The 27,916-nt window shown below is 37.3% G+C and overlaps 1 protein-coding gene across 30 annotated transcripts in view; it reads right to left on the bottom strand.

Annotated features, from left to right (window-relative positions):
- NRXN1 (neurexin 1) overlaps positions 1–27,916 on the bottom strand; it is a 668,819-nt gene that overhangs the window by 331,779 nt on the left and 309,124 nt on the right. For 18 of the 30 annotated variants that reach the window (XM_064415211.1, XM_064415210.1, XM_064415207.1 and 15 more), the window contains 4 exons: positions 23,184–23,565; positions 22,458–22,648; positions 7,289–7,462; positions 1,534–1,653 (listed from right to left, as the gene is read on the bottom strand). In XM_064415211.1, the coding sequence (XP_064271281.1) occupies positions 1,534–1,653; positions 7,289–7,462; positions 22,458–22,648; positions 23,184–23,565 (867 nt within the window). Of the gene's footprint in view, positions 1–1,533; positions 1,654–2,623; positions 2,651–7,288; positions 7,463–22,457; positions 22,649–23,183; positions 23,566–27,916 lie in introns of all 30 variants that reach the window. The other 12 variants (XM_064415193.1, XM_064415188.1, XM_064415183.1 and 9 more) reach the window with 1 other exon arrangement.

A 27,916-nucleotide genomic window follows, 5' to 3' on the forward strand; every position in this document is an offset into this window, starting at 1 on the left:
GGCATATTGTGAGATATCTCAATTGTGTGCAATTGTGTGTAATCTATGATGGTACTGTATAAATGAGTATTCACAGGTAAATATCTTTCTTAAATAAGCTCATCAATTTGCCAGATTTATGCATCACCTGTCACTTGAAGAAATAATCAATAGAATATTCCAGATCCACACAACAATTTCTACTAAAAGTTATGAGTTTCTCCTTTGCTAGATGTTATAATTCACAGGTTTTAGTTACTTCTGAAACAACTCAAAAGATTACAAAACAGAAATAACAATGTAAAAGCAAAACAGAAACACTTTTCTCTTGTAGTAAGTAGGGGGATGAAACTTTAAAATCATATGTTTAGCTATATGACATGTACATTGCTGAGAAGCGCGAACTCATATATATAAAGTAAACCCAAACCTTTGCTCAAATCATTGAAGGTTTTCCAATACCACATTTTATTTCTACCATAAGAGCAACTGCAGAGAAACAGAATAAGTCCTTTCATCCTTTCTCTAGTTTTCAAACTACAGAACTTTCATGGAAATAAATTACTGGCTTTTGCATACAGTTAATTTTCTAGCCCTGTCATGAACACAATTTGAGCAAATAGCATTTCAGATTTTAAATATTCTGCTGATTTTGGGTCTGTCAAGATGGCATGCCTTGCTTTAGTGTAGAGAACCAGAACAAGACAGAAAAATACAGAATAGTTGACTGGGTAGTTATACAACACTTCCTATTGTCAGTAATTTTTCTAAAGATAAATGTATACAAACAGAAATAAAAATGCCTTAAAGCAATTCAGTCTTCTTATGGGTATAAAAATATGCAACATTTGGATATTACAAATGTGATAAACTCAAACCAAAAATCAGCAGCTTACTTTTATCATTTACCATGGAACATTATGGCTCTCCATTATTATTCTACCATTACTCCTGCATAATTCTATTTAGATCAATAAGGTTAGGTTGGAATAAAACTACATTATGAAGCTGGTGAATCAGGACCCTTATTTTTGACACATTTAAGCTTTTCCTGGAAGACCAGATGGTTGCTGCATGTTATTCAGATGAAATCTAAAAGAACTAAAATACTCAGCATGCTTTTATTATTGGCATATTTAGTGTGTCACCTAAAGAAATCCACAAAGGGAGATAATAAGCCTTCTCAACTGTTTCACAGTAATTATAGCCCTTGTGATAGTGCTACATTAAGATAACAAAATGTAAAACGTGTTTTCAATCAGGAAAAAAATCCATTTGAAATATTTAGGTAGGAAAGGGACTGCATCAAACAGGTAACCATCAGTATATTGGACTTGGAATCAAGTGCAACAAAACCAAGTTCTGCCTGTGTTTGATACTGCACATTTTCCAAAACTTATAAAGCATATTCTTTGTTCTTACCACAAACCTTACAGATTTTCACAGGGTTTACCAGCCCAGTTAAATGTCTAATATTAAAACAACATAAAGCTTTAGGCACTTGCTTCAAATGTTACTTCAGGTTTTCAGAGGGACATTTTTCCATGTACTTACGGTCATTGCATAATGGTCCACTAAAGGAGGTCATGCTGCAGTCACAGCTGAACCCATCCCACTGCTGGAGGCACACGCCCTGGTTTGCACAGGAATCCTCTTGGCACGTTGTGCTGGGGCCTAATGAGAACACACAAAAAAGGACTTGCACTTCGTCTCCCAAAGAAAGGTACTTCCCAGTGGGCCACACTGAGTAGTTGCCAACATCTCAAATCAAATGAGCAAAGAGTTACCAAGTCAAACGCACATAAACTCACTGGTTTTGGAGCAGCATGTAACATTAAAAGGGGGGGATTTGCTTCAGTTGTAAGATCACTATGTCAAACACATAAGGTTGCACAAAACAGAAGCAGAATTATTCCAGGTACAGTGGGAATATTAACTTTGTTGTCAGTTATTTGTTAATCTCATGTCAGACCATTAACTGGCTAAAAGTTGTCTAAAAACTTCATTATTTCTTCCTGTAAATACATTTCAAACAGCAAAGCCGGATGCCACAGGAATCAAAACTCTGGGATATGAAAGACTGAATTATGAAATAGAAAAATGAAACAAGTTTTAAGAAATAATAAAATGAAGCTATGCTATTACAATTATATTAATCCCACAAACTATTTTAAATTATTTAGATCTGAAATTCAGCGCAGTTTGGGATTCTTTGGCTGGAATGTTGACAAGAACCAATTCACATGCTTTGGGATCCCATGCAGGTTCCTTCTAAAAGGGGAAATGCAGAAAATCAGACTACTAATGAACTGGCATGCCAAAAATGTGACATATACATGAAAAAAACAAAGCTACTCTATTTCTAGAGAATCATAAATAGACTACTGAAATATAAAGAAATTTCAAAAAGGAATGATCAAAGCACTAAAGCAATCACTATACAAACATATTCAAGACTGAAAGCCTTTATGCAAGCCATGCTGGAAAAAGAAGGTTCATTTAGCCCATTGTTTTAGAGGTGTGAAAGGCAAAATCAGCAATGAAATAACACACTTTAGTTCTGAAATGGACAGAGCATTTATTGCAGAAATCCAACTGTGCATTGGGGGTTTCAGTCTTGTGTAATACACACAGGGCTATCTACCTTGCAAATCAGCTTTCATCAATGCAACTTTGTCAGCAAAATAAAAAAAAAAGCAAAATATAGTAAATGTTAGTAAGCAATATTGAAATGGCAGCAAACACAGAAAAAAACCATCCAGAATAAAGTGCATGCTGCTGTTAAAGAGAGAAAGAAATGCCATATAATGCAAACAAATTAATGCTAATAGCCATAAATCTTCAGGCAAGCCAAAATAAGAAAGCAGTAATTTGCCAGTATTTTACTAGAAATATAATGGTTAATTGAGCTGATGACATGTAATGGAGGAAAATTAAAAGTGTGGGGTTTTTTCTTCCTTGGCTAGCTATGAATGCATTAACAGAGTAAATGCATGGCTGAATCCTGACTAGCCCTTTGTCATGTTCAGATACAGTGAATTCAAGAATAATTAGCACCATCATCCTCTGGTCTGCCTTTTCCAGGCCTCTCTCCGTGCCTGGTGAATGAAGACTGAAATACAGACTGTAAACCACAATTTACTATGAGCTCTCACACACATTTCACACTACAAGGAAAAATTTGGTTCTGGGATTATAAAATTGTCCCAAATTGTTTTGGGGAGGCACCTCAATATCTGTCTGAAATTCCCACAGCCAGTCACTGAGGATAAAGGGACAAAGCTGGTCCAAAGATTACATAAATAAATTAAAAATCACACTCCAGAGAGAAATCCTCGTAACCCTTCTTTTCCATTAGACCTTCAAATATCTCAGTGTGGGATTTTCTTTTGATCTGCTGGTATTTTAAGGAAATCCATATCAATATGATTTAAGTCAGCTCCATGGCCTCTTCCTCTAAATGAGGCACAGCTCAATCTCTGAAGCAGGGCCTGAACAGTCATCAAAGTCACTGAGAGGGAGGACAGGGTACACTGCATCCCTGTCCTGGCAAAATTATTACTTCTTATATTTTATCCCATTAGGATACTATTATTATCATTATTATTATTACGACTACTATTATTATTTAGATAAAAAATACCACCACCATCTATAGCTGACTGCAGCAGGCAGACATTAGATAGTGATTTCTTTTTTCTTTGGAGTTCTGAGCCCAGAAGTTTAGACATTTGGGCATTACATCACCCTTTCTTGAGCAGAGGATTATAATGACAGAATCCCGCAGCTGACAAGACACAATTTTTCTCACCAGATTCTGCTACTCGGAAACTTTACAAAGCTGAAGTGAAAATATCTGTAGGTGTTTAAATGTTATATATTCATGGATTTATTTACACTTTAGTTATGCAATGTTGAATTTCCTCATCTTTGCAAAAGTAGAGCAGAAGTCACAAGGACTTGAAAGTACATAAACTGCAGGACCCTGTAGGCACATTAGGAAGTGCATGTGAAAATACATATTTAGAAAAAAATATAGCTAGAATTTTGCCAAAAAAAGTGAGGGTTTGTGTTTTTTTTTTTTTTTAAAACTATTATTAAATTGATTCTTAACACTCTTGGCTTATCTACATTAGTCATTATTCTAAAATTGCTATCAAGACTAGCTTGCATGTAAGCATTTCTTTTAGCAAAAGAAGGATTACTTTTTCCCCAAAGAACAGAAGACAACTGTTTAATGGTGGTAAATACCATGATATTTACCCTAACAAGTTCATATTTTCCTATATATACATTTATTTATTGAACTACAAAGATAGTTATTAAAAATACTGTAACACACCCTTCTCTATCACTTTTTCTGTGTTCACATTCAATTTTTTAAATATTCTAATTTATTCAGTCTTCACTGCAGATTTTTTAATTGCCTGAGTTTGTGATCCCCTTTACATTTGTCCTATGTGAGGGCTTGCATGCAATATATATCACAATAAGCATTATAAACTGACACATATATGTTTTACAATATACTATTAAAACAAATTTCTTATCTTACCACCAAGAATCCTCATGTATGTTGATGCTGTGATTTTTTTTCATGTAGTTCATATAATACACAAATTGCATTTTATATGCACGTATTTTATATACACGTATACACACAGTGCATTTTTCTTATAACTATATAAAAACTATGATTGTAGCATACTTTGTTTTAAGTGGGAAAAGGAAGTACAATTGATTTGACTGGAGGAAAACTGTGTTGACACAACCTGGCTTTGGGGTTTGCCATTAACAATTCAAAGAGCTAGTTAGCATATTTATCTTTCTAGCTGTTAGCTTCTATCTGTTCTAGCCATTGAAAATTTGTCAAGAAGGTGGATTCTTCCAAGTGTAAATTATGTTTCATGCTCAATGATAGAGATATCTCTCTCTGTGGTTGAAGCTTCAAAAGGCAAACCTTCCAATTTGCCAGAGCAATCCCATGGGTGGTTTGGCTCAAAATGTTTAGTACACTTATGAGCGTCAGATTATTGAGAAAAAGAAATATTTTAAGTACAAAATATAACAGATAAAATTAATTAGAAGTACATTATGGCTTCAGAGTTTGAGAGTTTGACAGAAGAGAGAATAAGATTTGTTGGGGTTTTTTCCCCCCGATATCTACCTGAAATATGGGGAATTCAATCCCATAAATCTGGAAAACAACAAATCCAAGTGCCTCACTTCTCAGGACAGATTTTGCAGAACCTGATATCTTAACCCTGGGTATATACCAGCTGTCTTCAGAACTGAAAGTGGTGGTGACTAACACTTCTGAAATTACTTCTGCTGCTGTGTCCTGAGCTCTTTGGACCCGATGTCTCAGAGGACTTCCAGGGCAGGTGGGATTGATGCACAACTCTCAGCTCTGTAAGGATGGAGACATCCTGGCTGGACACAGCAGCAGAGGCAGGACCAGCTTGAGGCATGCAAGGGTTTCCTAGGAGGCACCTGAATTCACAAGTGACCTAAATCATATTTTAGCTGGCTGAATACTTTTTTGGAAATCTGAATCCACGATCTGCAAACAAAAAACTGACAGATGGGTCAGACATGAGGACTTGAAGCAAACAAGTGAGATGGAAGAGATAACTTGCAAGGTTAAGCAGAAAGGTTGGAAGGGGATATTTCATTCCATGCTGTTAAAGATTTCCTTCTGCAGGCAGAAAACTTTTGAGGAGACAGTTCTCTGGGAGCCAGGCAGCACATCTGGTTTGACCAGTTTCTTGTGTCAGGTGATTTTGGTGTTGGAAAAACTCACTCTCTACCAAAAAGGACAATAGCTTTATGGCCTTGATTAAATTGTTGGTAGCTTTATTAAATCCACTGATAGCTGAGTTGTGCCAGTGGTTTAAAAGGTGAACTCACACACCAGGCCCATGGCATTATTTCTTTGAAGTACAGAAAATTCATTTAGGAAATTACATAATTTCAAAAGAAGCTATGAAATGCATAATAGAATTAAGACATACTTTGACTGTCTGGAGGGATGGTGCAGGGATGGAATTGCTAAAACCATTCAGAAAGCAGAATCTAATTTTCTAAACTCAGTGGCAAACTAATACATATTTTTGCACTCCTGAAAGACATATGCAAAATTCCCATCTTCTATTTTTCTGTAGCTTTAGTGTCTGTTTCTATGTATTAACAATAAAACTTATATTACTAATTTAAAATAGCAGGTAAAGAACAAAAATGTTGCACATGTCTAAATGCACTGTAGGCACAACAAAAGAGGAGACAGACTTTATCCACCAGGAAGTTTTATCTCCTAAAACTTGAGACACCCCCCAGCTTTCCTTGGATTTTTACAATGTCAATTTGCATACTTAACAAACTTGATATCAAAATCATTAAGATTCCAACTTGAAATAGATTTTATAATGTCATTTACACACTTTTCTGTCCAGAGAAGAATGGCACTTGAGAGAAGGGAGAACATATAAAATTGAACATAAACACAAAATCCAGAATTATGTGAATAAATTAGAGATGCAGGGACAGAAAATGTATTCAAATTATTCCATAAACCATAGTAAAAATAATGTGGGATCAAATGACAGCTGGAAAAATAGCTAGAGATTGACATTCCTGAATTAGAAATACACTTCTTCTAATTCTGTCCTCACTTAAATTTCATGATATACCAGATGAGTCAATAAGGAAATAATATTGTGAGATAAAACATATTTGTCTGCTACTGATTTCAGATAGAAAGGTTCATGTCAATACTAATCTAAGGGGTGAGCAAAAATACAAAGATTGGTATTAAAAAGTTTCATAAATTAGCCTTGAATTAACCAACTCAAAATGTCTGCTTTAAAATTTGAATTACTTAGCTAAGGTCTCAGCATTAACTAATGCCTGAGTGCTATGAAGATATAAAGAACTTCATTGAAGCTAATTGTTACTGTTGTTATCATTAATTAAAATACATCAGTAGTAAACAAAACACATGCAAAAAAATCTTGCTACTGGGAAGTAAGGAACGTACATTTAACATTCTGTAGTTAACTTGTGTTCTCAGATTAATCTTTGTGCTTTAGGGCAGGCATATGCCTGTCTCCATAATACTAAAAAACACAGCCTTTATGTAAGAAAGGGTGAAGCAAGATCAATTAGAAGCAGGTAAAATATAGTCTCTTGATATATGGAGTGTAAATATCAAAAAAGCCCTGCAGGATTGGCACAGTACTTTCACTATGATATATATATATATATGTATGTATAAAAAACCAAAAAACAACAAAACCAGCATATTTAATACCTTCACATCCTCTTTCTATCTGCCCATTGCAGAAGAGAGCATCTGAGATGAGGTCAGGGAGCCGTCCGTTCAAGTCAACTGATGCAAGGCAGCCTTGGAATCCCTCCTTTGCGTGCACCAGCTTGGGCAAGGATTTAAACATTTCTTTGGCCACTCCTCCAATATACAAATCACCTGGTGAAGAAAAATAAATATTAGATACAAAAAAAGAACCAGCAGAACCTTTGACTCATTTGATCTTCTGGCCTTTTTGGGCTGAATGACAGATATGTCAAAAAATATTCTTTGAAATAAATGTAGAAGACAGTAACACTGATAAGATGCAAAATATTACAGCATTTCAGGACTATATTTTTTCAAATGTAAATGTAGACTTCAAATTTGTATGGCTGATTACTTAGAAGTACTTGGGCAAGCTTTCCACGTGCCAGCTCACGTGTTCAGGAAACATGCTTCTATTGCAGAGAGGAGGATTAAATCACAGAATCCCCATCTAGAAACTCATCTAGCACTGACACAATTGTTCATATGATTTGTTCATGTAATTGTTTAATATTCAGGGAGGCTGGCCACAGACCATGCCAGTAATGGACACAGAAAAGTGAGATAAAAGGCAACAGAATCCACCTGTAGTCCATGTATCCAGAATGATCCATTCAGAAGTACACCAAGAAACAAAAGATTGAGGGACCCATAGAAGGAAAAACTTAGAAATACCATTGTTAAGCAGCAAAATGACCAGTTATCCCCACTGAAACTCATGTGGGAGCAAGGGGAGTTAGATGCCTTTAAAACAGAAATATGAACACTGAGCAAATGGAATTTTGCTGCCAAAAATTATTATAATGGCAGACACCTATAACAAACAGCTTGCTCTGATGAACCTCAGGCAACTTACTCAGGACTGAAAACCAGGGCTTTTTTTCCCTTCAAGTAATTCCTCGCTCTGTGACAGACTTACTTTGAAAGCACATAACTCTAACTTTCCTCTTTAACATCGAGGGAAGGATGCTTTTATTTTTTAAAACAATTCAGGCTCTACATTTCTTTCATGTGTTGGGTGTGTCTGGCAGACAGAACAGTCACCTTTCAATCCAACATAACCATAAAAACCTCCCTAAGTATGCCTCAAGTGTCAGGCTGCAGGTTTAACCAGGCATTAAATCCTCATTGATAATTTTTTTGTTTTGTTTTTTTTTTTTTTTTTTTTTTTTTTTTTGTGTTTTGTTTTGGTTTTTTTTGGTTTTTTGTTTTTTGGTTTTTTGCCACCACAAATTTGCAGCAGTTTATCTGAATATACATTCTAATCTACATTGTGCTTTCCAGAACAATCCCCAGTCTGGCTGATTTTGGAGCCTAGACCACAAGACCAGGCACTCCAGTACCAAAGACTTTTTCCTCATGAGCTCAATTGCAAAACTGTTGATTTCCTACGTGATTGCTGAGCTTTGTAGGCAGATTTTACAGTGACAGAACTCAGAATGTACTGTTGTCACTACCCCATGTGGCTAGATTTAATCTCCCTCTGATTGGTGTAAATCACAGGTACACCTTTTGCTGGTTGTCCTGGCATATTTCTTGTTTGAAAGGGACTGCAATTTAGTGCTGTTTGTAATGGTTTACAGTTTGCCTGTGAGGAAATAACCTGAAACAAATAAACGTCTGTAAGACTGAGAAAAATCTTTAGTCACCACATATCATCCCTAAAATTCAGCTGAATTTGAATTACTGAAATAAAGAGAAAATGGAACATCCTTAGGAAAATGCTTATTAACATAAAGAATTTATAAGCAAACCAGCCTAAAGTCTTAGCAACCTTTGTAACATCATATATTAAGACACCTCAAACTTTATCCATTCCATGTAGATAATTTGGAAAATATGATCTTGCTTTCCTCTAGAGCTCTGAGGTACAATGTAAATCTCACTAGCATGAGATTAAACAACAGATTAAAAGATGGTGATCCATCTGTTCCCACAAATGGGATCTAATTCATTCACAGCAGAAAGATTCCTGCATTTTTCAATCTGCTGAACTGAAAACAAAGTTAAAACCCTTGCACAATGATAAAGGTTCTTCATCTTTTTCTCAGATGGAACATCTAGAAAGCAAAACCTTTCCAGGTTCCCTGAAGCTTTGTGCCTTCAGTCACTGCCAGCTCAGAATAGAGAGATAATTCATCACAACTGATCCAAATAGACTTAAAAGAGGGAAACCATTCCATAGAATAGTGTTAAGAAAATCACTTCTATGATGAAAAAAGTTAAACTTGATCTATTGCACACGACACGTGTAACCTCTTTTTAAAAATATACTGTTCAAGCAACCCTTTTTATTCTGTGATTAGTTACATCTTTAAAACCACAACCTTTCAGATTGATCCCCTGCTAATTCCTGATATCCATCTCTCAAACCTGTTGAGTTTGCTATATACAGTCATGCAGTAGCTGCCAGTTATGATGGATGGCTAGCAGAAATCCAGGTCAATGTGCCAACATATAAACTGGAACTCAGAATATTTTCTCCTGAAAATGTTCCAAAAAATATATATTTGTTCCAAAATATATATTTGGAACATTGCCAAATAGGGATCATATGAAGTGAAGTACAATATACTGAGGAGCCTAAATAAGCTGCATCCTTTCAGCTTACTTACAGTACTTTAAGAGTGTTGACAATTAGACTGATCATTTTATACTATTAAAGACACAATTTTTATAAATACATGTTCTGGGTAATATTGTAATTTTGTTTGATGTTCAAAATAACTTTGAGTTCTGCTTTTCAAAATCAAATGTACATGTAGTTCACACCTAACACAAATGCATATCTTATGTATTGAACAGCCATACTGACTATTAGATTTCTCCTTTTATAAAGTATATAAACATATTTTTATGACTATGAGGTAATCTTCCCAGATTTGATATCAAATATTTAATACCATATGTGTTTTGAGTTTGCTGCTGCTGGCATGAAAAGCACTTTCTCTCAGACAAATTTTTGCTAAGGGATACTCTCTGGAATTAAAACTTAGATTTTTATTTTTGTTTTAAAATTAGTTATTTTTTTCACTTGGCAATTTTTCTTATCTGCCATCACAAAATGTTTGAATTGTTACTTTTATTTCAGTTAATCACATGCTACTTTCATGTTCATCTCAATAAAGAAGTAGTTTCCAACAAAACTCAATCCATCAGACTTTCAGGAAAGACAGGATTGCAGAAAATATTGTTAATTAAATTTTACCTCAAACATGTGATGGCAGATATTCAGGAAAGAGAAAAGATTTTCCCTCTTCCTACTAAAAGAGATCAGAGGAATCAACATAGTGCAATACAAATTCCCAGGTTTTCTCTTTCCCACTTCTTATGTAAGTACAGCTTCACTACTGGAAATTTTAGTCCAAAATTTTAGAGCAAAACCTTTGTTGTGTAGCTGCCTACTTACAGGCATGAATTACATGTAAGTTATTTCATGAAGTAAGGTACCACAGTTCAGCAGATCAATAGTACAAGCTTATGACACTGTGTAAACTGGCTGGAGCCTAAATGCAACACTAATGCTACACTGCTACCCACTGAAAATGTACAGCCATAGTTTCTGGAACTAAGCTGTTGCCCTCCTTGTACATGTTGTCTTCTAAAGTTCAGTTTGATTTTTCAATGTGTTCCTGAAAATGTCTAATTTTTCTCATATTAATCCTGATTTTCTTTAATTTATTAAGGAAAATAACAAATTTATGTAAAATATATGCCAATTGTCATAGGCAAAGTTGCAGGTAGAAAAGAAAGAGGTAAGGTAATAGAGTGACCCAAGATTTCCTTCTTATCCCTAAAAAAGCTTCAAATAAAGCAGCTTACTTGAGAGCAGATCTCACAACTCTCCTCTTTTTTTTGTATTTAGAGTCAGTGCACAGATTTATCTCCTTTTTTTTTTTTTTTTTTTTTGGAGTGGGAGAATATTGTTTCCTCTCTTTGTTTTTCTGAGGCAAAAAAATAAAATAAAATTTTTAAAAAGTGCTTCAGGGATGTTCTCACTGGCACATTCATGGCAGGCCAGAGGAATCAGCTGGAAGGCAGCACTTTCAGAGCCAGACCTGCTCATGGCAATGTTGGTACTGCTCAGTTATGCCATAAGCACTCCTAAAGAGAAGATTCTACTGGGTTTAATCTGCATCTTTTACAGGTACTGCAGATCATCAGGTATTCCAACAGGATCTTTCCTATTTACACTTATTAATCACTTTTCTGACTTAGAGTTGATTTGTGCTTTAATAACAAGTAAATTTAACACAGAAACAAATTGCTGGCTAATAAATTAACCCAAGTTCTCAATGTATTCATTATTGGAATCACACTTATGCAAAAGCACACAGAACACCACACAACAGTGAGTCACACGCAACTGTTGGTAAAACAAATGCCAAGTCCTCCTGTAATAGCTCATCTTTTTTTATCCCAAGCCTCTGCATTTCTTCAAAATAAGAACTTTGCAAATGCTAAAGCAAAGAAATGTAAAACAAAGATTGAAGATGCTGTTCTATTTTCTGACTGACTAACAGAAGTTATTAAGAGTTATTATCTGGCATTAGTGGCATTGCTGACAGGTCACTTCACAGACTTTTCTCCTTTCCTCCATTCCTGAGAATTCTTGCATGCTATATCCTGGTGGGCAAAAACTATTAACTTCATTTAACAGCATTGTCTTCAAACATAAGTAGAAAGGGAATTGTTTTCCATGTGTTTATGATGGTAACAACATAAGAATGCTGCTCAGGTGTGACTGGTGCACCTGGACCCCTTAACAAACCAGCAGCAGTTTGGTACACAAAATTTGTGACATCAGGCAACAAGTAGTTTAGCCAGGGTATAGTTAGACTTCTTTACTCTCCTACATCTGTGTGCTTCGTGTACATATCTGGTGTTCATTTCTTGAACACTTCTGCTGACAAGAAAGGAAAACCATTCATTCAAATATGGCCCCAGGTATGACCCAAAAAAAAATTAAAAATAAAGAGTAAATACAACAGTGGAAGGAATTGTGGCTTGACTTTTTCATAATCCATAAAGACAGTGTCTCTGGAATATTTTTATATGCCTGAACAAAAGCATCTTCAAATCCATCATTCTCTCCAAGAGCAGACATTCTCTCCCTCAATCTCTCCTTGTGCTGCTGGCTTTAAAATATTTTCAGCTATTCTCCTAATTTCTCCTTCCTTTTAGAAGAAGTTGCTTTGTCATGTTTCTAATGTCACACTGTAGTAAATCACTGTCATGGCTAGGATTGAGAGTGCTTCTGTGGTGTACTAGGGTGGTGTTACTCCCCAGGAAGGAGATGGATAGCCCTGGCATACTGTGGTGGATTCTGAAAACACAGCAGGCATCTCCACAATTCCTTTATATGACACGTGGAAATACAAAGGAACATCTGGCTGCGGTGAAGCCAAGGTGTCAGGCACACTTTTCTCCAAATATGCTAGTTCAAAACGATCAAGCATAAAACAGCTTCTTCCCTCAGGCAGGCAAAGACAAAGGAGGACTGCAGAAACTGAGAAATGCCATAGGGAAAGTCTAATCGCGAAAGAAAACAGTGTTCACTTTATTCCAGTCCCTCCTAAAACAGATGAGCTGCTGTTACCAGATCAATAGAAATCACTTTGTAGTATCTTAATAATTGCACTACAAACTTCATGGTGGAACTCATCCTAAGACAACCCACACAATCCCAACTCATGGTATTTTTAAGGCAACTGAATTGTGAAAATAAATTACTCCACACAAGCTGAATATGCACTGACTAAAAGAACAGACACCATCCTGGTTGCCAGTGAAGGGCTGCTGTCTCAAATGGAAATGTCAGGTAGGCATTCCGATGTCTTTGACATTCACTGAAATATGGGAACCTAGTTGGCCTTGATCACCTTCTCACCTCCCCAGCATACAAAATCACCCACCTTTTGCACATTTACTTTGTGCAATAGGCAGAGAACAGTGGAGATTTTTCTTTCAAATTTCAGCACACACCTTACAAAAAGAACTGGGCCTGAATACTGGTCATTCCAGGATCTCTTCTCACCTTCATCAGTCCTGAGTAAACACTTGCTCTTTGTTCCATACCAAGAAAGTGTTTGCTCCTTAAACAAACCTTGATGAGACATAATTGCTCTTTTTTTTTTTTCATTAACCAAGAAGTCTGCTGTGATCATAACCCATTAATAAACAGAACTGTTGACAAAGGCTTAAATGCTGCATCCACACAGCTTCTGCAGCGCATACGCTCCAGCATATGGCTTTTCAAACCCCCTTTGCAGCAGAGAATATGCACTTTGCTGTGCATTCACAGGCCTGCTTGGTGCTAGAGCAAAGCATGACTGAATTTTGTCTACCACTTGCAAGGAAGGGCACTTGAGGGAAGACATGAAAATGTAAACTTAGTGTTTTATGTCCACTTACTCACATCAAAGAGTCCATTCTGTAGCTTCAGTATTGATTTGTGGTTGATGTCTTTTGGTTTTGATGTGATTTTTTTAAAAAGAAAAATAGTGTTTTCAAATATTTTTCCTATTGGAGTGATGAATTCTGTCACTTTTAGACCCTCTCTCACCTAAGGAGGGAAAGGGTGGCTAGTTTACTTGTCCAGGCTCTGCTGAATTATCTGTCCTTTCAAATACTTCAGGCAAGAGGCTGTTTTATGATGTGACATGTGGTGGCTTTCATCTTCACATTCCCTATACTGACAACCAAGCAAGGCAAAAACGTTTATAAAGGCAAATAAAAAGGAAAAAATAAAGAAGAATTTCTAGGTTAGCAAGTCACTCTTTTGGGAAGGAATATAGAAACTGATCTTTTCACCCCAATTCTACACTGCTTTCAGTATCTTGCCTGAATACACCATTAAATATATTAGGAAAAAAAAAAGAAATCACCAGCACTGAAATGCTGACATTGTGGGTTTTCTTTAGGCACCCTTATTGGCACAATAGTACATATTGTAGTTATTTGTCAAGAGAATGGAACTTTGAAGATATTTCTTCTTTTGAGTGATACTTTGCTGTTCTTTTTACAATTTCACTGTAGCACTGCCCTCTAGTCCACACTGAAAAGAAAAAAAAAAAAGGCAAGGAGAATTAAGAGGTACCAGAAAGAATTTACAGTTGATGGGTGCACCAGGAACAGCATCTTCCAGTTTTCCCTTGCCACAATTTCCATGGCAGTCCACAATGGAGATACAGGTGCTGCTCCACCTCAAATCTCCTGATTCCATCACACTGCACAGCACTACACTGAAGACTTTCCACAGTTCCACAAATATTCTTCTGCCAAAAAACTTTTCCTTATGCTCTGCTGGATGTGCTGTCCAATTCTGCACCCACCTCTCGGTGCTCAGATTTCATTCTTATTACAATTTTCAACTCAGTTTAGTGCTCCTGAGGGATTACACAAATGTGCCCATGTTTCACAGGCAAGTAAAGCTGTGTCATAGAGAGTGCTGGTGTGTGAGAAACAGCAACCACACAACAATGTCCTCAGGAGATAAGCATTGAACAGACAAAAGGAGATATTCAAAAAGTAAGTGCTCACATCTGAAGACTTCTTCAGGTTAAAATCCACCATTTCCCCAACAATTCTGTTCTCAAAAACCAATTTTCTCCTCACAAGAAACAGTCATACAAAAACATTTAACATTTTCCTGACAATAATATTCCTCAATTCCCAGCTCATCTATTTCTCTTTGCTTGTTTTACCCCCACTAAAGACTGGATGAAGAGCACTAGCATTGAAAAAGATTAAACAGATGTAAAACCAAAGCAGTCTGCTTGTGCAATGGACTGTGAGGAAAGTTGGTGATGCATGTTAAATGGTAAATAATAAAATCTAATTGCCATATAAATGTGCGTGGCAATCCATCTCCCACATAATCAATGCTAGGCCAATTACTCTGCATGAGGGGAATGGCTGTGGTGAAGAGGTGAGGCATTCAAGCACATCAAATGTCCTTCATTTCTTTCCTGTTCTGACCACTTCTGGAGATTGCACACACCTCAAAAATAGGCAGAATCTAACAAAGCTGGCATTTGCACAGCATAGTGTATTCAGATCTCCCTTCCTCCTGCTATAATTTTTTCCCTCTCTGCTTTTTCAGCCAACACATGCTCTTCCAAAATAGTGAGGAATTCCTCTTTCCAACAGACCTACTAGACTTCAGAGATCATCATCTGCAAAACTCTTCCTTTGCCTAGAGCTCCTCATAAAGCCACCAACCACCTGAGATGCTAAACATTCTCATTTTGAATGCAGGCTTGCAGAGAGTAATTTTTATATGATACTTCTTTTGATCAAGACAATCACATTCAGACTCTGAGGATATTCCACAGAGCTGCCCTTTTGCAAAAAGGATAACTCAGTTAAAATACCAAGGTTAATGAGGGTTCACAGCAGCACATTTTAAAGCAAATTTAGGATGTGCTTCTTCATTTTGTGTATCTGTGGGGGGGCTAGAATGCAGTGGATGCATATTTATACTAAATATGCAGAGGCTTTGGTAAGTTTTAAGAGCATCTATGTTTCCTGCTTAATTCTTAACATAACTTTTACTTGGTGTTCTAGAAAGACTTGAAAGAAATTCCACAATTACCGGCAGTACTAACCTGCATGTCAAACAGCTGCAGGAATGAAGGCAAATCTATCCAGTCATATATATATGAAAGAGTGAGAAGAACAGGGGAAAAGAGGCAGAAAACAAAAACCCTTTCAACCATTACTGATCTGACAGACTATTGCATTGTTGCTGACTTCCTAATGCAAGCTCTAGAATATCTTTATTTAACCTACAACTACTGGAATAGATTTTCCATTTTTTACCCCATCTTATAATGTTGGTCCTCTGGATACAATTTCTGAAGGCTTAGCACTACCAAAATTATTTTCACAACCGTGTAGACAGCATTGTTTACAAGTAGTGTGTGAAAAGTGGTAAAAAAGGAAGATAAAGGAATTTCCATTAGACCACGTTGTCCAATGACCTATTGTTATCTACTCCTAGGACTTTGTTGCATAGAAAGATCCAAAGAAGAGTTCTCAGTTTTAATTCCCTTGTTTTTCCACTGTACAGAGTCTGCTTTCCTGCACTATCAGGAAGACAACAGCTGCACTTGCCATTGTCTACTCCAATAGGTCACACTGGGAAGATCTATTTGCTGTTGACAGTATTTGGAACTCTGTATTTGGAACAGAACATTATTTCTGCATGAAGAATTCACAGCCCACTGGCAAGGTCATTACATTTAGCTCACGCATGATTATTTGAGAAATTTAAGCATTAATACTTGCTCATTTGTACAATGTTCTGTGCTTCTAAAAGCTTTGTTTCTCTAGCGATAAAAAATAAAGGATCACTGCTGTTGATGGAGGCCTTGTAATGTAGAGAAAAATCATATAATGAGGCAACAATAATAACTGCCTCAGTATAAAACAACTGAAAGAAATATTACACGAAATTGAAACAACTTCAATTTCCACTGCTGAAACAGGAATTCCTCATTATGATCAAGACTAATTTAGCTCAGCATGAATAACCTACTTTGACAGGCAAATGAAATATCAATAGATTAAGGGACTATTGCAAATCATCAATGAATATGCCAGGCTAGTAGATCTACTGATAATTTAGTTAATTGCATTCAAAGTTTACAAGGATGAATTAATTGCCAAGCAAATCTTTATGCACATTGAAGAATTATAATTTAGTGCATTTGCAAAACCACTGGTGATACCAGAATTTAATATAACTGCTTTTCTTTCAGGTGCTTCAGTCTAGTCTGTTTTCACAGTATTGGACAAAACAGCAAATGGAAAAGCAAACATAGATAGAAGCAGCAGCCCTATCTCAAAAGAATAAAGGAAGCTAGGGGCCAGTGAAGAGATACAGAAATAAAAGTAAAACAGACAGCTAGAGATCTAGACAGGTTATTTTAATCCAAGTAGGCTGATTCTGATGTGTGCTCTAATACGAATGGCATTTTTTGAGGATGCAGTGATGTAACAGCACAGGAATAACATATGACTTACAATAGGCTCTAAAACTGACATTTGGGAAGGCCACATGAAAGATGACAACAGTGAGACAAGTTGAAATTATGAATGTCAGTTCAAAAAAGCAGGTCTTGACAAATGAAATTATGCACAGACAGCAAAAGTTAACTCATAAATGTTGAGCTGTGCAGGCTTTTATTTCAGAATGGCTATTTCCTTCTAAATATATATCTATATAGTTAGCCCAATATCAAGATTAGGATGACTGCAGATCATCTTAGAGGATACAGCATATCTGTGAATATATTCTGTGATGTGGAAAGTTTAAAATTGGATACTGAATTACCGAAACTACCAACTCATATAAAAGTTTGTAACTACTTATTGTTCAGTCTAAAATAACTGCAGAAGTCTTTACCTTCTTGTTTGGTAAGAGTACAATATCTTAGCTTCTCATTTCAATTTATAAACAATTAAAATGCTAAAATATTTTAATTTTATGATAGGTATTCCAAGATTTTGCAGGGTTTTTTATGCCTGCTGTTTAAAAAAGCGTGTGAAAGCTCTGGGGATTAAAATACTGCCTATATGTGTAGGAGAGAAGCAAGAGGAAGATTAAACCCTAGTAGGTAAGTGGGTATAAAGTGTGCTTGAGGATGTCCTCCTCCTCGGAAGCAGATCATGCATCTTCAAGTACTTATAAAATAAAATAATTTCTGACAGAACTACAGTTTCCCATACCAGACTGCAAAAAATGTGGAGAGGGAAGAAACATTATAGACATTGCAAAACTCACAGCCTGAGACTGGGAGACAATATTTCTTTGACAACAGAGAGGAACAAGGATCACAAAATGGTTTGTGTTGGAATGGGCCTTAAAGATAATTCTTTTCCAACTCCTTTTCCATGGGCAGGGACACCTTTCACTAGACCAGGTTGCTCAGAGCCCCATCCATCCTGGCCTTAAACATTCCTGGGGATGGGGCATCCACAGCTTATCTGGGCAACCTGTGCCAGTGGCTCACCAACCTCACAGTGAAGAATTTCTTCCTAATATCTACCCTAAATCTACTCTTTCAGTTTGAAGCCAATCCCCCTTATCCTGTCACTACAGGCTCTTGTAAAAAAAGTCCCTCTCCAGCTTTCTTCCAGGCTTCCTTCAGGAACTGGAAGCCAAACCTTAGGTCACCCCAAAGCATTCTCCTTTTCACACTGAGCAATCCCAGACCTCTCAGCCTTTCCTCATAGCAGAGGTGTTCCATCCCTCAGATCATCTCAGTGGCCTCCTCTGGACTGGCTTCAGCAGCTCCCTGTCCCTCCTGTGCTGGGAGCCCAGAGCTGGATGCAATATTCCAGGTGGGATCCCAGCAGGGCAGGGCAGAGGCGCAGAATCCCCTCCCTGCCCTGCTGCCCATGGGGCTCCTGATGCAGCCCAGGACACGTTTGGCTCTCTGGGCTGCCAGTACACGTGGCCAGGTCACATCCAGCCCCCATCCACCAGCACCCCCAAGTCCTTCAGGGCAGGGCTGCTCTGATCTGTTCACCCCCCAGCCTGTGTTGATACCAGGGTTTGCCCCATCCCAGGTGCAGCACCTGCTCTTGGTCTTATTAAACCTCAAAAGGGCACAATGGGCCCACTTCTCCAGCTTGTCCAGGTCCCTCTGGATGGCATCCTGTCCTCAGGTGTGTTAACCACGCCACCCAGCTTGGTGTCATCAGCAAATACACTGAGGGTGCTCTCAATCCCTCTCTCTTTGTCAATAACAAAGGTATTTAATAACACTGGTGCCAACAAGGACCCCTGAGAGACACCACTTGTCAGTGCTGTGCATCAGGACTTTGAGATGTTGATCACCACTGGATGCAACTGTCCAACCACTTTCTTATCCATCATTAAATCCACCTCTCTCCAGTTTGGGGAAAAGGATGTTGTGCCTAACTGTGTCAAAGGCTTTACAGAAGTCCAGGTAAATGACATCTGTAATCTTTCCCTTGTCCACCAATGTAGTCACTCCATCAAATAAATAATTTTCTCTTGTTTTTCCTGTGCCCTTTGAGGTTACTCAGACCCTTCAGAATATCAGAGCACAGCACCAAGTACAACAAGCAAGAATTGCCCTCCACCCAACTCTTCCAGGCCTTGAATTGCAGCCATGCCAACCATCTGAGCTATTCTGAGAGCAGGACAGGGAATCTGCTCATGAAATATATGAAAGGAAATTTGCTGTGTAACTGTGTTGGCAGGCTTGAGCTGCACTGCTTTTACTGTTCAGACTCATTTATCTGTACGGGTTATCTGCTAGAACTGCACCTCAGCACACTTTGCTAATTTTCCCTGTGAGGAAAAATAACACAGTTCTTGGAATCCAAACAGAGAATTATTTTCACTCATTTATTTGTCCCCAATTTATAATTTACCCATCTAATTACAACAATAATTAGGCTGCAGGAGGTAATATATGTGTTTCCACAGGTAGCTGCTGAAATTTTACCAGAGGTTATGCAGGGAACTGATGTGTGTGATAATGAACTTTCTGTGTTATACAGCCAAATCCTACACCCAAAAGGAAACATATATTGGAAATTCTCTCCCATACTTTTATGGCAGCTGTCTGCTCTCCCAGACAACTTTCATGCTGTGCAGGCTCAACAACACAATCTGTGTCTTATCTTTGTGCTGAATTCGCTGTGTATCTGCAAAAACCCACATATAGTGGGTTTCTTTTTCTAGGATCAGCTTGGATTTCAAAATCAGAAATCTGGTAACTCTACAATTACTTAGAATGGCTGCAGGTTTCATAATATCTGCACACATTTATATTTTTCCTAATGATAACTCTGGTTAAGCACGTATAGTGATAACTATTGCTATCTGGTTAAGCAGATACTATTGATATTAACACACTATTGCTATCAGGAAGTCTGATTTTGCATTTGCTTTGTTGCTAAGGCTAAGATAGTACAAGACAATGAATTAACTGTATTTATATCAGGAAAGTATATGGAGTGTTTCTAGCACAACAGAAACATGCCATTGAAAGGAACACAGATGTAAAACAGACAAGAAGCAGCTACAGTAGATAATTTCTACTAAATACTAAGGAAGGAAAAACAGTTATGAAAGGCTCCCTTTTAGCCTGCTGGCTGAAAAGTATCAGCTTGAATCCCCTCCCAAATCTAACCAAAACACTCATGATATACATTGTGCCTTATTTAAAGGAAGCTGACTGAGAAAAATATAGTATGATACATTTAAAACAATAAAGTAAAATGAGGCACACTATTAAGAGAAGAGAGATGCTGAGGACCTGTGTATGCTAGAACAGTGTGAGAGATGTGCTTGCTATATATTCCTGCACTGAACACGTCAGGCTTGTTATTCTTTCACTATCCACTTTCCCTGGGTGGTAAATTATAGAAAATCATCTAAGACAATTCACCTTACTCTCTTCAAATCTCAGCGTGGTTTCTTTTTTCATGCTCCTCATTCCTTTTTTTTTTTTTTTTTTTTTTTCCATTCCTAAGGAATTCAAGGTTAGAAAACGCTGCAGCTATGGATACAGTTTTACTTCAAAAGCGTGAGGGGAAAGCAGCATTTTCAAAGCGCCGCACACAAAGGGATGCGCAGGGATGCTGGGCTCTGCCTCGCTGCTGAGCCGCCGCTCCGTTCGCTGGGATCGCAGCGCTCTCTAGTGCCTTCAGCGAGCACATGGATGGAACCTGAGCCTCTCTCCTTAAATAAACCGGCACACCAAAGACCCACCACAACTTTGAAAAATACGTCGAATAAAATGGCTGTGCTAATTATCAGCTTGAAACGGGGTCTTTGTTTTGTTTTTTTTTTTGTTTTTTTTCCCTCTACCCATGCCTGATTTAACTACTAGGAAAAGAGCCAAATGTATTAAAGACATACAGATGTTCATAAGTAGTACTTGCCACATTAAGACTGTCAAGGAACAAGCTGGATGCTTTTTCAACAGCATCAAAACCAGTGTTGAAATATTACACTGCATCGATAAGAAAATCAATGTTTTTTAAAAGAATGCATACCCGAGAAATAGCATGGCGCAAATTTGAAATGCTACTTTAGGAATGGAGTGTGAGCCGCCCAAAAAGCTTTATCAGAAATGCCAGGTTTTTAAATAGAATAATCTCTTATTGAAGATTATGACATATCAGGATACTGTTTTCACAGTCTTTCTTACAATCTTAATAGCACTTTCAAGTGAGGCAAACATGTAAAATATCACAAAATCCAGCATAATTACCAAGGTCAGCTCATTATCTGTGACTCAGAGGCAGTTAAAAGAAAATTCAGCAAGGAATAAGCTCTTGATGGAATATTAATATCTACTTTGAACATCCTGGCTTTTGAAATATCATATTTCTTTGACTGTTATGAAATTTCAGTTTTCCTGCCAAGAGCCTTTTTAAAGAATAATAAAATACAGACTGCTTTTCCACCAGGACAGGACATATATTCCTATGTCTGATTAAGTAGTCATTATTTTAAAAGTATATGTATACATCCTTTCAAAAAGATATTTTCCTCAGATGCAAATTAGTTTTTCAGAAACCCATCCACAGAACTCATTACTATCACTTTTTAAAAAATATACATATATTTATAAACAATAGATCTTAAGAAACTAGCTGGATTTATGACATATAGGTTTAGTGCTGGTAACAAAGTTTACCCTACCTGCAATCGAAATTATGATGTATTACATATTACATATTCATTTAGATGAGTATGTTATGCTACTTTTATAACCTATGTTCATGTAAAAGTCAAGCTTTTTACATAGACATTGTAAGCCTCTGTTAGTCCTTCAACTATATTTTGGTTTATATGGGCCACGTTGTGTTATTATAATTTCTTACCTTTTATTTATTTATAATTCCCATGGAATCTTCACATGTTCACTTGTACTTACCTGTGCAGAAGTACTACTAAACTGGCATTGTCAGGTTAAGGTGATGTAATCACTTGTGATCATACTGATTATTATAAAATAAAAGGTTTCACACAATATTACGAAATTAGACCTTTTTACTTTACATCTGTGATTTATTCTGTTTATTATTCTATAATGGCCCTCCCTGTAGATAATACAAGAATCACTGTACTTACTTTTTAGATCTAAATTTCTGGCTCCTGCTGTGCTCTGCGTTGTGATTTTAGTGTCAATCTTTACAGTGTGTAGGTTGTTGGTATCCCTTGATATCATGACATTATGCCACTGGTTGTCATTCAGAGGCTTATTAGAACTTCCCTTGATGAGGTTGGCACCATTTCCCAAGTCAAACACATAGTGTAAATACCTGGGAAAAGAGAAAAAATTGGAAAAGTTTCCTTTTTCTTTACATAGCAAGGGGGCAATAATTAATATGTCTAATATTTTCTATTTGCTTGTACTCCTCAGCAGCGCTGGCTAAACCAGAAGACAACAATGAATGCCAGATGGGGAAGCAACTGTGATTCCAAGAAATTGCCACTCATTGGGATCAGTTGAGGTGCAGTCCCAGGTTTCTGGAAAGCAACGAGCACTCCGTGTACCAAGACATGCATACATACGTAGAGAGAGAGAACAAGAGGGAGGCTACAAACTAGCACTTCTTTGTGGTAAGCACCAGAGAAGTTATACCTATTATTTACTTTCATACATTTCAGGCATCTAGCTTCATCTGAAAGAAAGAGTCACAATAAAGCACATGAAGTTCAACAGGAAGAAACATTTATCAATCACATCTATCCAGTCAGAAAAAAAAAGATTTTCATCCTAAGCTTTCCTGTGTATTCCTCCTGCACACACATTTCGAATGGACTGGTTTTGCTGTTATGCTAATCCATACATACCCTTTTACTAATTCAACCACAATGAAATCATTTCCATCGCCACTGTTAAAAAGAATCAATCCATCCAGGGAGGTGGTTTTGAACTGGAAAAAAAGGTGCATAGATGTGTACGCTTGTAGCGTGGCCAGTGCAACATAACTTGCTTTTGTTTTAAAGGTTACAGGGTCTGCTATGATGTTCCTGAACCCGAATCTTGCATTTAGCTCACAATAATCGATGTCTCCATTTTTACATAAGTCAATGTATGCCATGCCATTAAATGTGAGACTCTGTAGATGCCCAATAAAATTGGAAGGCACAGAAGACAGATAGCGCCGTTCTGTTATTATTCCTGTTTCTATGTTGTGGAATTCCAGCCGTGTGTGATCGCCAGCCATTTGACCTTGAAACAGCAACAAGAAAACACGTGTTAGTGTCTGAAAGGGGAGGTCAAAGAGTACATCATGTGATTAAGCATCTGCATCATTTTCACAATTTTCAAAATGTGCAAGGCCAATTGTTTTCTCCAAAGAGAATTCTTCCAAATTCATCCTAATTGCTGGTAAATCCAGGAGCCTTTCCAAAGCACTCGGTACATTTGGATAAGGCAACAGAAAAATGGCTAAACTGAAACAGTTTACCAGAGTACATTAAACTGCCAACAAAATCCCCCAATTTAGTTACACCTAACCAGATGTGGGGTTTTACTATAAGCAAGTGCAATTACTTAACATGAGGAACACAAAGGCCAGTCTCAAAGCTAAAGCAACGATATCAGAGTCTCATGAAAGAGAAACAGAACAGCTTGAGGGATTTTCTTCCATGTGTTTTGCTTCAATGTGCATGACTTGACTAGTGGTACTAAGGATTCCTGCTTCAGATGTCTTGGGTACATTAATGACAGACCTGCTGCAAAAAGCCCTGTGTGACAAGGGTGGAGAGCTTCTTGAAAGCAACTGGCTTTGTACCATGGGAGAAGGGGCAGAGCCCAAGGGATGGGCAGAGGAGAAAGCCTGCAGGAAAGGTGCATGCCAGTGTAAGTCTGGAAACAACAAGGGATATGCTTACATAGGAAAGGTGACTGAAAGCAAACCCCAGAGCTGCCTTTGAGTTCTCTCTGTCATGCCAGGACCACTGCAGAGCAAGAAGCCTGAAATCTGCTGACTGTAATGCTAGTCTGGAGGAAAGGATCAGCCAGAGTACACTGCATACGGGTCAGGTAAGTTTTTAGGCTAGTTATTAAATACCTTACCCAGCACATCAAAATTGTGTTCACTGAAGAGTTCCTTTTTCTGACAGCATGTCCAATTTTTAACATGATTATCTTAAAGAAGTAGGGCAGTATTTTCACAGGGCTGATTCATGGTCACATTGTGTGGAAAAACAGCTTCTTATTACTAATGAATTCACCACTTAATGTACCTTTTGCAAACCATGGCCTAGATTCCCCAGTTCCTTAGCTGTTTCATGTCTCTCATGGAGTACACAGAAGGTGAAGAGCAGACCTAGCCAGGCTGGACTAAATACTGGCATAAAACTGCTCTAATACAAGTTCCCACAGTGGTAAAGCTGTTGACAAGCCAAGTTCCTTCTGTGCATCCCCAAATATTCTATTCCAAGAGACAGTGTGAGCACTGCCCCAGGCTTGACATGTCAGAAGTGGTGCACAAAGCCTGGAGGAGTCTGACACAGCTGTACCTTTGTAGGTGTCATAAGCAAGTGTCTGTGGACATGTGTGTGACAGGGAAAAGACAAGGGAAAGAGAAATGTTGATATCTGAGATTGGCCCAGCAAGATGAATTCATGAGCAGGTTAAGACACAGCACTGAGATACAAGTACAGGCATCGGTGAAGTTACAGGGAAAATAGCTCTGTAAGTTTTAATACCATTCAGGCACAAAATTTGCTCTAATAATTTATGATAAATATTTCCAAGTAGCTTACTTAGCTTTGAGATGAGTTCTGTAGGAGAACTTGTCATTGAACACCACCTGCACTCATGGGGCTGAGAACTGCAAGAGACACCCTAAACCCCAGGGAGTGTCTTCTTGATATTCTTGTTTCTAAACATCAGTTCTGAAGATACCACTTTCCCTGAATGTATTAAGCAGAAGTGGGTTCTTCCATGCAGTAAGGAGTCAGGGAGCTGTCTTGAAAAATGCCAAATGTGTAATTTTTACTGGGACAAGTGCTGTATGTTGCATTACAGCAAAGAGCTGCATTACAGGCTTCAGAGAGGAACTGGAATTATATATTCCAGTCTTGTATCCCTTCAGCTGGCATTCCAATAATGTCATGGCAAAAATCCACCAAGCTTTGACCTGTAGCACAATACCCCCACTACCTTAAATGTATTTCTTTCTTGAGCAAAGTAATAAAAAAGTTGCAGAATTTGGGCTCACATCCCTCCAACATTTCAGTTCTACAAACACATAAACAGGACTTGAGATTTCCCATAATGCTCCACAGGATTTGTAAATGCAGCAATGAAGTAAAAGTTTGTAGTTTGTACTTACGAGGTTGGGTGCTTGGGGATTTGGTTGTTTTGGTTGTTTTCTTTTTTTTTTTTTTTTTAAAGTTTGTCAGGTTTGTGGAAAAACATCACAGAAATAGGCAATTGAATTTCTTTTCAAAACCATAAGCGATTGTTACCCAAATTTAGTGAATATCCAACCACTTTTATTTTCTATACAATCTTAGAAAATAAGGAATATCAGGGCTGGAAATATTTAAACTCTTCAGTGATGAGCAACTTCTTCAAAACCACTTGCATGGCTTCCAGTGAAAGCTAGTTATGACTGAATTATATTATGTATCCTTGCACACATCATGCATTTGTCAAAGAGGACCAAGCACAACTCACAAGTGAACAAGTGGTATTTTATAATCTGTAAAAATTAGAAAGTTAGGCTGAATTATTTAACGGTTTTCTCTCCAGCTTAAGTTTTCTGGATCTGATGGGAATTCTTTCATATAAGGCATAGGACATGGAATCAAAAAAGGAAAACAACATGTGGCAGAAGAAAGCTGGAATTTTTAGTAGGAAGTCAGTTTACTTCCTTATTCTCCTCATAAAACTATAATAACCTTTCACATGAAAAATTAATGGCTTGTATTTTAATCAAATTTCTGATTGTTGGAACATCTGAAGAAAAGTTCTAAGCAGTTTAGAACAAGCACACTTTAATCCCACATGGCAAACCTTCCCCTACGCTTTCAGGAAATTCAAAGCTACTACACATTAAATTCTATTACACACATTTTAAATTTCAACTTGTAAAGGCTTTAAAAACACTCAGTGTTGAAAAAAACCCTAAAACAACCAAAACCCCCACCCCCCCAAAAACAAAATAAAACAAAAATTCTCACCACTTAAACAACAATAAAGATTTTCTTTGTAGGAAATATGACATTCATGGAACTAACAGCAGATCCCCATATTTAAAGCTCCCTCTGTTGTTTTTCATATAGCAGTTTCCTCCTCACTGGTGAAGGAGGACACAAACTGGCTGCACAGATTCTTACAGAGAGTTTAGGAATTTTTGTCTTTTTTCCTCCAAAATATTGGGATGAGTTTCTCCTTTTGGATTAATAACACTGAACATCTGTGCATTAAGCAAACACAGACAAGTTCTAGCTTGAAGAACTGAGAGGGAATTCAAGCCAACTGGCCATTTTTGGATGTACATTCCAGATTGTGGAAAGAATACAAATGTTGCACCAGAAAGCTGGACCCAGGTTATGTAACCTGCCGTAGTTGTAAAATAGAACTCTGGCATGAGGAGTCCAGGAATTGTGCATTTGGATCTTGCACTGGATTTTGATCTAAACTATTTTCTCTCCATTAGAATCTGCCTTGAGTAGCAGTTGAAGCAGCAAGATTATAACTTTTTTTGTATACTTCCTCCTACATTATCAAAAAGAAAACAAATTGTTTAGGCCATCTACATTCTTGAGAAAATGACCCTAGGCATCATAACATACACAGACTTCAGTGCTGGAAGATATACTGGTAATTTCTGATTCTAGAAAATATGTTCTTGCAACTATATGAATTCTTTTTCTACCAGTGACAAGATCCTCAGTGTTCTGTTGAGGTGAAAAGGGATTATTAAAGAAGTTACACTCGTCTTAAAAAAAACCCAAAAAAACAAAACAAAAAACAAAAAACCCAAAACAAAAAAACCCCCAAAAAATCACAAAAAACCCACAAAACATTTAACTTGTTACCATCTTAACAAAGCTTAGAACCAATGACAAAAGCTGTTTAATGCTACACAAAACCAAAGGATAATTCTAAATAGCTAACAAAAAAGTAGGCACATTCTGGTGTGCAAGGAATTAGGGCCAGAAGCCAGATAAGTTTCTATTAACAACATGCATGTGAACATTGTCTTGTACAGGACAAAAATCAATGTGTTCTCTATTAGTATTTCTGATAATCTAAGTACAGAAACACATTTCTATCATCTGCTAGCATGCATGCCAATTATTTTTCTCCCACCCCAACTGCTATCTTAGTATTTGAGAAAAAAATGCTGCCTAATATATAATTATTGAGGACAGTTGATGCAAGATTCAAACCACAGTAGACTATCCTTCAAATGCTCATTAAATTCTTTCTTTCAGCAGTGGCTTACAGTTTAGCCCTAACAATGTGTTGCCAAAAGCATTTTGCTTGCCTTCTCATTAGTGATGTACTAAATCACTTCTCTCCAATCGCTGTATAAAAACATTCATTTAAGTCAGCACGA

The sequence above is a fragment of the Passer domesticus genome, chromosome 3, assembly GCF_036417665.1.
Source record: "Passer domesticus isolate bPasDom1 chromosome 3, bPasDom1.hap1, whole genome shotgun sequence".
NCBI lineage: Eukaryota > Metazoa > Chordata > Aves > Passeriformes > Passeridae > Passer > Passer domesticus.